General features: G+C 38.7%; 1 protein-coding gene across 4 annotated transcripts; it reads right to left on the minus strand.

The window, feature by feature from the left end:
• Window positions 1-1,804: 1,804 nt before the first annotated feature.
• LOC138021552 (uncharacterized) lies at window positions 1,805-10,730 on the minus strand. 4 transcript variants are annotated; one of them, XR_011126388.1, is made up of 9 exons: window positions 10,359-10,724; window positions 9,338-10,223; window positions 8,245-8,534; window positions 6,654-7,130; window positions 6,341-6,565; window positions 5,907-6,138; window positions 5,137-5,189; window positions 2,718-2,813; window positions 1,805-1,877 (listed from the first exon to the last, which is right to left on the minus strand). XR_011126388.1 is itself a non-coding variant. In XM_068868453.1 (9 exons), the coding sequence occupies exons 1-9, from the start codon at window positions 10,491-10,493 to the stop codon at window positions 1,840-1,842; spliced, it is 3,021 nt and encodes a 1,006-aa protein (XP_068724554.1). In that variant the 5' UTR covers window positions 10,494-10,730; the 3' UTR covers window positions 1,805-1,839. The 4 variants fall into 4 exon arrangements, 3 of the variants coding, with proteins under 3 accessions (XP_068724554.1, XP_068724553.1, XP_068724555.1); XM_068868453.1 differs by having other exon boundaries at window positions 2,718-3,402; window positions 10,359-10,730; XM_068868452.1 differs by lacking the exon at window positions 1,805-1,877 and having other exon boundaries at window positions 1,890-3,402; window positions 10,359-10,728.
• Between the last annotated feature and the right edge of the window lie 245 nt (window positions 10,731-10,975).

Genomic DNA, 10,975 nt, shown 5'->3' on the forward strand with positions numbered 1-10,975 from the left:
GCCATAATCGGGGATGGAGACCGTAAGCGCGCGCCATTTCTAGTATTGGGGTTGGCTCCATGATATGGGACAATTATTCTATTTTTAGAACAAATTGCGCCATCGCGTGCGCTACACGCACGTACATTGCTGCGAGGATTTTCGCGGATGTCGCGCAGGGAAAATGGCGGGCGATATTACCTTCGTGAATGAGGCAGATATAGGATTTCTCTCAGCAGTATCGCTTCCAAATTTAAGCCAAGCCCTCCTTGACAACTTCCTTGACCTTGACAGTGAACATGAAAGTGAGGATGATTCAGAAGACGAGTGGAGTGACTTTTCCGACCTATCGAGTGGAAATGATTCGTCGGACATGTCTGGGGAGGAATCGCCTAGCAGAGGACAGAAAGATGTAAGGCGGAAAAAGGTACCAAAAGCCAGAAACAAACAGGGGAATGAGTCCAGTAAAGAGAAAAGGAAAAAGAGTTCTGGAAAATACCTTTCTAACGACGACGTAAAAAGGCTGGAGGAGACTCTTAAGTCTTACGTTTTGAGTGCACAAACACATTGCGAAAATGAATTAAGAAATGAAAAATCATTGTCAATATTTCCAGTTCGCAAGCAAATGGTGTCCACCCTACTCAATAGCGACACGATCAGGGTAATGTTTGTGAAGCTTTGTCGGGATATTTACTCCAAAATAATTAAAGCTTTCACCGAAATATCCAGCGCTAAGGTGAAAAACAGTGACAAAAGGGCTTCGTTTTCAGTTATTTGTTCCCAATTGTTGTTGACGGTGGAGGAATCAGAAGTCTGGAGAAACATGAAAAAGATAATTGTCACCACCATTCAGTTGCAGGAGAACGAAACAGACGAAGTCAACTTTCATGCTGCCGTTGTTCTTAACACCATCTACTGGGCACTTTACGAAAATTTTCACAGCGCAGTCATGCAAATTAAGATTGACACTGACAAACGGAAAACCCAAACAAATGCAAGTGAAGGTGCGGACACTGTTGTCGATTCCGACTTTGTGGACGTTGCTAGAGTATCTGGGGCGGCGCTGCACAAACTACGGAAAGGAAGAGAAAAGATTGTTAATGGGCGGAAAGGAGCCAGGAGAGTTTCAGAAGCGACAAAGGAAAATTATGCAGCCGAAGTTAAAATTATGTCTGAAATGGTCTGTTCTGCAGAGGAGAAAACATCTTTGCCATTGGGTCTAAAAAGGTTGGACGAGGGAAAGTTGACTTTCTTCAATAGTAAGTTTACTGTTGTTTTGTTAACGTTAGATAAAAGAATAAGAGAAATGTTGACTGAAAAAAATCTGAAGAGATATCCAAAAAACCTTATGAAGCTGACAAAACAATCGGTTGCTTTAGACGAGGAGCTACAAGAGTTATTTTTGGCAGCATCAAAAAGGGCATGCACAGCACCATTTGAAGAGATTAGGGCTTGCTCCATATGGCAAGAGCTAGTAAAGAGAATATGTAATACCAGATTTAAGGAATTCTATAGTGCTCAAGAAGAGAAAAAACTGATTCAGGAGGGCAAAGTCGTTTCAGCCGACCAAAGCTTGAGGGACAAGCTGAAAACTTACAGTGTCGATAAGCGTACTTAATTAATTAAGGATGCTTAATAATATGATCTTACAAACTTAATTACGCTTTCTTCTAGGCAGCAGACCAGTTCAAGTGGTCTCTTTGTGATAGTTTATACTTAGGGCAACGTCAGCTTGCCTTATATAATATGACAAGTCTCGTTTTTACTGAAAAACAATAGTAAGTAATATAACAAAAGAATAACCAAAGTGACAGCTTGAAATGGTCTTTGATCTTTTTATTGAGAGCTGTACTCAGCTTATCAGGTACATTGGTACTCCAACTCAGTAACTGTTAGAGCTGCAGAAAAATTAACCAAAAAAATGTGTCTGAGTGATAGAATAATGTTATTTTGAACTTGAAACTTGCACTCAATATATTGTATGAATTCAATGAAAGACCCATCAAAGGACTGCATGTCTTTATAGCACAAAGACATAATTAATATCCATAGTTCTCAGGTATGGCTCAAGTTTTGTAAGTTACATGCACACCAGTACATACCATTTTAAATATGTAATAAATAAAGGATCAAGAAAAGTTTTTAATATGTGCAGTCAAATGACTTTAAAAGACTATTTATAACAATTAATATATTTTGGTGTCACATTTTCTTGTTCCTATGTAAATGGTGACCAATGACTAATGCCAAAGTGCAGCCAGCTTAAAAAAGACACAGCATTTCATTAAAAAATTAAAATTCCAGGCTAAAATGAGATTTTATGACAAGAATTGTTATCTACTAACAAAATGAAATGCTTGGAGGAGAAATCAATTTACTTCAACTTCAGCCACACAACAGTTTTTAACTGTACTGAATGTACTTTTTTTCTGAAATGACAGAGGCACATTATCTGTTGTACTCCACCCAAGTGATTTGGGCATACTGTATCGAGGTGCTGTAAAACTTCTGGTATGTCTTGGCTAGCCACAATATTAACTCGTTTTCTTTGGATGGTAGGGAATGGGAAAGTATACACCCATACTGTAAATGCCTGTGGCTATCAAAAATTGCACATGCCCCATTTTCCCAAACTAAAATTACTACTGTCCTCCCAACAGACACAAAGATGCCAACTGATTTCTGTTTCATGCTTGCCCGTTCCCTGACATTTGAAATGACATCCTGGAAGTTATTACCAGTAATAAAAAAATCTTTGGGATCCTCATAAGAAAGGAGGTGTAGATCATCTCCAACAGAGCTGAATGCATCTTCTACATCAAGCCCACCAACTCCTGCAGCAGAAAAGCATTCATCAAAGATTTTATTGCCCCCAGAAATACTTGAAACCACATGACCAAACCACCCCTCTTCAAGAACTTTCTTTGGTTCACCAATCAACCCAGAGGAGAACTTAAAACCCATTACAAGGGCTATTAGGGTGCACGCAGAGCTACCTTGCCTACCCTGAAAAGTGCTTTGAGAAATTTGGGAGGGAAAAATAAATTCTTTAACACCCTGATAACCATAAGGAACAAAATGTGCCATGATTTCAATGTAAGGCTGTTGATAAACAGTGTTCAATGTGGACACATTTGTAGGGCCAGATATAAGGACCTCTTGGTCCCTGTAGCCCTTCTGATCATGACTTGTGGCTCTAGCAGTGACCTTCAGCTCCTGTCTCAACTGAACCCTTCCAAGAGATGACCCATAATTCCCTGCACTTAGAGAACCATGGGCATGGAACTTGAGTGTGCCAAACAGGGATTCAAGGCGACTTATTGAGAGCCGCAATGGAGACAAAGAGTATCCAGGAAAATTATCAAAGAAGTATGACGAGAACTGTTTAAATCCAAAGACCATGACTCTTTGAAGGTCAAATGTCTAGAGGGAGAGAAAAGGCAAGCTAAATAAGAAATGCCATTTATTTAAAGGAGCAGTGTCACAAGGATTTTGCTGTTTTAGGTCAATTCTGTGCTTATAAAATCATTACTTTGGGTCTTTAATCATTAAACAAAATGCTTCTGTAAAGCTACAACGAATACATCAACGGAATTTTATCAGAGAGGGCTAACCATAATAAATTTCTTGAGGATTTTTGGAACATGCAGCATCAAAACCTGAAAAAATTGGCAATTTTTTTCAAGTTTCAATCTATTTCAATCCATGCCATCCATAGCGACAGGCGACAAGAAACAGTTTCAGTACATTCAAATAGCCTTTAATAACAAAACTAGATCATTCATTAGTTTTGAAATTCAATCAATGCGAAGACACCTGGCTTTTTGTAAAGTTGCCAAGTAGCGTGACAATGCCCCTTAAAGGGCTTAGTAAACAACTAATCCTAACTCACATTCAAATATATGAATTTCAATAATAATAATAATGATAATGTACTATAACTTTTATTTATACTTATAACATAGATAGGACCCTGCGCGCGCTCTCTGATTGGTCAAAAACCTATGTTTTATCAGAGTATAAAACATCGAAAAAGCGTGTTTTATCGTTTTGCGCGCGTAAAATCTATATCATAAAGCAAATGAAGAAGCCTAAGCCGTGTATTACACTGTGATAAAACACTCCAGTCATTTGAGAACACTCGAGAAATGTAGAAAACACTCGCCTGCGGCTCGTGCTTTCCACATTTCCCTCGTGTTCTCAAATGCCTGTCGTGTTTTATCACAGTGTAATACACGGCTTAGGCTTCTTTATTTGTTAAATAATTCATCAAATCTTTTCACTCGCACGCAATTGGTTTAAACACGTCACTTGACCGAATATCACCCAGCTAAAACTGGGGGATATCCGAGAATATCCCCCAATTGTCAAAACAACTCGCGTTGCGAAAAATATTTGAAGGATAATAAACATGAAAGCCTCCATTTGGGGCGAAAATATTCTCGGGTGTTTGTCCTTGGACATTATCCGTTCCTCGAAGCTCATAGTTTTCCTCAAGCTGTGCTCTCCGAAAGCTGTTCGCTTCTCGGAGCAGATAATGTCCGCGGACAAATATCCTAGAATATTTTCGCCCCAAATGGAGGCTACTGTTTATATATACTATTGCCCCATCAAAGGGAACACTTGTCTTCCCTCCAAGGACCAGGAGGGATGTAGTTTGATCTTTTAAATGCACATTTAAAAAATAGTAAACAAGATAATGTTAAAGTGCCTATAACCCCAAAATCTTTTTTTCGCTTAAATAAACCTTTGCACCTGTTCGAAACAAACTGCACCTTTTAACTTTTTTATAGGCTGTAAAAGTTACGAAATCTAGCCATCATCTGTTTCATGACCGAGCTAGTAAGGGGTATGGGTCTATTCCTGTGTTGACTTCACAGACTGATTTACATCTTGGTAAGTCTTTGTAAACATGCATGCAAATAAGTTTGTGACATCAACCCAGGAATAGACCCATACCCCTTACTTGCTCGGTCGTGTTACAGATGATGGTCAGATTTCGTAACTTTTACAGCCTGTAAAAAGTCAAGATTAGGGCTAAAAAGGTGCAAAAAGGCGCAATGCTTTTCAAACAGGTGCAAAGAGTTATTTAAGCGAAAAAAATATTTTGGGGTTATAGGCACTTTAATAAACAAGTTAATCTTTATTCAGCAATACCTGCCATGCTAAAAACTTTGCTGCACGTGCTCGTTTGGAGTTGTCAACATACTCTGCAAAGATTAAAAGGAAAACTTAGATGTAACCCAGTTTGTCACCCCAAAAAGTTAGGCGTGAGGAATCAGATCAAGGGGAAAATTATTGTAAATATACATACACTGTAAAAGTAATTATTATATACCACACAGGTGAATAGTACTTTTCAAGCATGCTGATTGGCTAGCTTGGAGGTGATTAACCAAGTACTATTCACCTCTGAGCAGCCGAAGAAAAACAAAATGGCTTTTGTTGGTAAATTATCGCAAATAAAGTTACTCTTTGGGCTGCTAGTTATTCAGCTTGTGTGGTATATACACCTCAGTGTCAGTGAAAGTGGTGGATATTTATCTCCACTTCAGCGAATAATTGTTAATTATAAGAATGTCTATCATTTTAATTACAACTGTATTTTGGTGTTGTGTTTATTATGGCCTGGTTTACTGGTTAACTAGCATACAGTTGTTGGTAATCCAATGAAAGTGTAACTTTCAAGTGGCCAAATAAAAAAGGAGCTCTAATGAAAAAAGGTGAATGTAATTGAAGTTGATTCCAAAATGTTGAATGTTAAACATTTGAATCACTTCCTCATCAAACAGACTAGCTTTCATTTTCAACCATAATGACAGCCAGGTGAAGTGACCCATTGTTTGACTTTTAATCTTTTGATTGCTTTTTTAATGGACAAATGACTTAATACAGTTTGTTGAATAAAGTTTTTGATGTAAGCATACCTGTGTTGTTGTGCTCCTCTGCCCATTCTTCGAAATATCTCCATCCCTGTTGTATGTTTTTGAATACAGCTGACTCATTGGATCTTATAAACACATGGCTAAGGATTCCCTTTTCAAAAATGTGGTGGCATGCTTGTAGGTACCTTGCTGTTTCTTTCACAACATCAGTTTTCTCTGGGCCTTCACTACTCAAATTTGCATATTCTTCCAAGGCTGCAATCATATAACGTTGCTGTAGAATGTAAAAGTAGACAAAACCACTTATCACTGTTCCATTCATAAAAATGGAAGCTTCATCTCAATTGTAAATATTTGAACCTTAATTATTGCCAGGATCTGTATATATGACATAAATTATCATTCTTTAGTCAATTTCAAGCTAAGGAATAGAACCATAAAGTTCTATAAATTTAACATAATTTTCCCTCTCTTACCTGCATTATCTTTGCAGGCATAACATTTAGTCTTGTCCAGCAGTCACGTTGCACATAGCTATACCTCAGACCAGGGACACGCCTACCCAGACCTTTTGCAGATCTCTCTTGATCCCTGTAATATTGATCAATTATTGGCTGCCAGCCAAAAGTAGTGCCTCCCTTCTCGAAAGCTTTTTTCCCCTTGTTCCTTGAACTGTACAAAGCTGCAATGATGTTCTTCAACTGGACAATATAAGAAACAATAACACCCAGGTGTTACAAATTGTACACATGAGAATAATTAAATACTTGAATTATTATAATACCTTACCTGGTGAGCAGGGCATATCATGACAAAGCAGGTTTTGTCTGATCTGGTGCTGAATGGATTGATGAAACTGGCCTTGAACTGGTATCGTTCAGCACCACTGTCTTCTACTGGGAGCTGCTCATTTGCATAGCCACAAAGCCTCTTAAAAAGGGCTAAGTTACAGGAAGCTCCATCACCAACCAATAGAATGACATGGAACCGGTACTTTTCAAGGGTACTGATCACCTTGAAGACGATGTCATGTAGAAACTTTCCATCCAGGGGTACCTCACGGAGAAAGTAAGGCCCAGCAAACTCAAACCCAGATGTCATATCCCGCCAGTAGGTCTGAAGAACGTAACTTGCCCTTTGACCAGCTCCATTTTCTGAGATGAACAGGGACTCATAAACATCATGAAGACATGACCAGTCATTTTCATTCATTGCATAGCCAATGGCAACACCATCTGTGCAACGGATCTGAATCTTACTCTGCACCTGTTAATTACAACTTACAATTATTTCAAAAGCATTTCATGGTCAGAAATTCCAGTTAAAATATTTTTTATATTATGCAAATGAGGAAAGTGATGACATCATCAGTGGTTTCACTAAAATAGTACAACACTCAATCAAGAATACCTCCATAAATATTAAAAAAAATGTAAATCACAAAAGAAACAAAATCCACTGTGCCATTGCTATGACAACAGTTATGCTGCTGTTCCTGTTTCAATTAAGACTAAAATTTCCAGATCATCTTAAAGAAGGATAATTCACTGCCAATAATCTTACTGGGGAGAGGTAAGAAAAAATGCATGTAAACCATGTGTGAATCTCTGAGAAAGACCCTCTGTCCCAGTTTAAAAAGTTGGAAATGGAGATATTTGTTTTCCCCAGACAGAGACTGGATCCAAGAGCACTGCCATGGCAACAACATAGCAGGTGTCATTCTGTTTTGCTTGTGATGTGCATTTCTATTGATAAGTTTGAAGATCACTGCTCCAATATTTCTAGAGATATTCTTGATTCAGTATTTTGTTGTTTAAGTGGAGCTATTTATGACATGATCACTTTCCTCATTGGCATGATTAATACAAAAACATGAATATCTCTAAAATGAAAAAAGATATTCCAAATTATAAGGGAAATTCCATTCTTCTTTACTTTGAAAATCATTTCAAATAAGCAGCAATTATTTTGTACTGCATGGGCACTTTAAAGGCTTCACCAATCCAATAACAGTTTTGAGTTACTGAATGGATCTGAAAGTAACAGTTTAATTTACACTAACAACAACATAAAACTGTATATGCAATAACAAAAGGGGTCAGACGAAACTGCATATTGAGCTAGGTTTTTTAACTTTGTCAAATTTAACTCAGTTCATACTCCATGTTTCAACAATACAGCAAAAAAACGCTTAAAATTTAAATAGGTTATATTACTTCATGATCTGCAATGAGCCCTATAATGATTCAAATAACATCATTGATGATTGCCATGTATATGCATGTAGATGTACCAAACATTAAGGAAGATATAGTAAAACTTAAATACAGATACACCAATATGGCTGTTATGATAAGCAAAGGGAATACCCTCTATTCACCTTTGTCTCATCAAACAAGAGTTCTCCAACTCCCAGTGGCTCTGGTCTTCCACTAAGGACTGCAGTGGTTTTAAATTGATTAAACAAAGTGAGTTGCTCGATGATTCTTTCTTCATGGATACCTTCCTCTACTGTTCTCTTTGCCATTACCCTCTCCAAGGATCTCCTGCATGGAAGCTGGAGAATGTCCAGCTTCTTGAGGTCATCAAACAGGACCGGGCAGCGTGCATAAATAGCAAGAGCCACTCGCCAAGTCGCCTGAGTCCAACGATTAGATCGATGTCCATATCCTTTAATAGAACGTGTATAGAACAGTTTTAAGCTGAGTGTCGTAAAACCAAAATCAAACCAGTTTACTTACCAATTAGACTTCTCAGCTAACCTCAAATTGTGGTATAACCAAAACCAAAGCAATTGCCTGATTACTAAATCAACACATCTAAATATCTGGGTAATACAGGATTTCAAAATTTAATGCAAGAATAGTTTGTAACAGAATCCCTTGTGATCATGAGATGGATTGGGCCTAGAAGAAAAAGCATTGTACATACATGTCTGTAGAGTAACTAAAAGCATTTCTTATTGATAAAATTATTAGTGTTCTTGAACACCTGAGAGGACTTCCATATAAAACGGAGAGGGAAGTATGTAAGAAATTGTGACTAAACCCTTGAAGGGGACCAGTGGCCTGGCCCAAGCTATTTAACCCTCTTGAAAGATACAACACATTTAAAAAGTACAGAAATTATTTATATTTTCTCCTCTTTTCCTCTGACATTCGCCCGAACACCCTAAGTGAGAAATACAAAGCCCTATGCAGGGGAAGAGAGGAGGGGGGCGAGGGTGGTGGTCTGGAACAGTGAAGTTTATAAAACACACCAGGGATGATCAGATATATTTGTGCCAAAGTGTGAACTTTTCTCTTCCCGTATCCTTCACACAGCCCCTTAAGTTATTTGGTTACTGATTATCACGCAAAATTACTGATAATTCCTCTTACTTAATTTCTTATCATCTTCTGACCAATTTACAATTTTGCATTTCGGAGTATCCTGAAGCATGTAGATCAAATTACACACCTTCTAAAACTTACCGTTTTTTGCCTGATCTTTTCGGAAATTCACTTTGTCCGAATCCCATATCTCACGCAAGACTTGCCCTGCACCGGGTCGTAAACTATCAGCTTCTGCCACACATTTTTCAAATTCCTTTCTTCCCATGGGTGTAGATTCAACTCGCTCCATCAATTTGTCCAAGTCAGAGCTATGTGTATCAGACATTAAAACAGAGAACTTCTTTCTGTACCGTTTGACCTGCTTTGTCATGTTTTTCCTTGATTGCCGCATATTTTTCAATCGCTTACTTTGGCTCTTTGGACTGAGGCAAGAGAAGCGAACTTTGGATGACACAGATTGTCTGCTCCTTACGTCTTCTTCAGTCAGAGACTTCTTTTGGTTTAAGCGTTCTGACAGTTTTTGTTCTGTTTTGTAGCAACATCGACACTTTCTTCCACTCTCACATTGGGCATTTTTTATCAATCGCGCGCAATTTCTTGACAAAACTCTGTGCCAAGGAAGGGTCTGTTCTTCTACTTCTGAGGACAGATAATCCTGCTGGCCAGTTATCCTAGTGTCCACTCCAGGACAAGGACGATTCTCGACGACTTCGTTTATTGCATTTCTCAGTTGTCCCGGCTGATTAATATTAATTGTGCCCCTTCTTACGAGCTCAAAGTGGTACACAAACAAACGATATTCACCATTTGCATCAACAACGAGTCTCACGTCGTCAAAAGGCACGTCGTCAGAGAGAGAGGCTTTCCGTTTCTTGACGACAACCAGGGATGGCTTTCCACTTCTTTCCACAACCTCGACACGAGCCTCTACTCTGGGATCCTGGAGATCTGACGCGATGGCTTCAAGAGATCTTAATTCGTTGCTCTTGGCAAGAATGTGTTCACGAAGGTTAAGCTTACCAACCTGCACATAATTGAAGTATATTGGGTGTTAATTAATTTATTTTAGTCCAGAAAGCCCGGGAAAGAGCGTGAAAACCGATGCCGTGAATTAAACTAAAAGCAACAAATTTAATTAATCGACTTGCGTACCACGTACCTGAAAGGGTTTCTCACTGTTCGTGTCATCCCAGAGTGTCTTAAACACCGTTTTCACTCTCTTTTGTTGTGTGGCTGAGCTGACTTCTTCCAAATTTAAATCATTTGCTCTTTTAACAGAGCTATCGACTTCCATATCAATTTATTCACAGCTGTTATCCCCTGGCATCACTGTACAAAATCGCAACTTTCGCCCGCCATTTTATTATCACGCCATTTGATTACGCAAGAGGACAACATCCACGCGAGAACCCACGAATTGTGCGTGAGTCCGCGCAGATATATGACGTCAGGATGGCGCAATTTGTTCTAAAAATAGAAAAATTGTCCCATATCATGGTTCCGCGCGGATCCCAATACTTACGGTCTCCATCCCCGATTATGGCTCCTGTATATACTTATTGACGGAGTGGGAGGGCCGGACGTTGTGCTCGGTCTGTACGCCATGACCTCGGGCCAAATATTTTCCTGTCCGGGTTAGGTTAAAACGTTTTCGTTTAACGCTTGTTTAAGGTCGCGTATAATAAAGTTTCCTTTATTTTACAGTGCTTTTAAACGTTGGCAGTGAAAAACTCTGGCTTTATTAAACGGTCAGTTTTATGGGCTCTTTACACTATT

Source organism: Montipora capricornis, chromosome 10 (assembly GCF_036669925.1).
Source record: "Montipora capricornis isolate CH-2021 chromosome 10, ASM3666992v2, whole genome shotgun sequence".
Lineage (NCBI taxonomy): Eukaryota > Metazoa > Cnidaria > Anthozoa > Scleractinia > Acroporidae > Montipora > Montipora capricornis.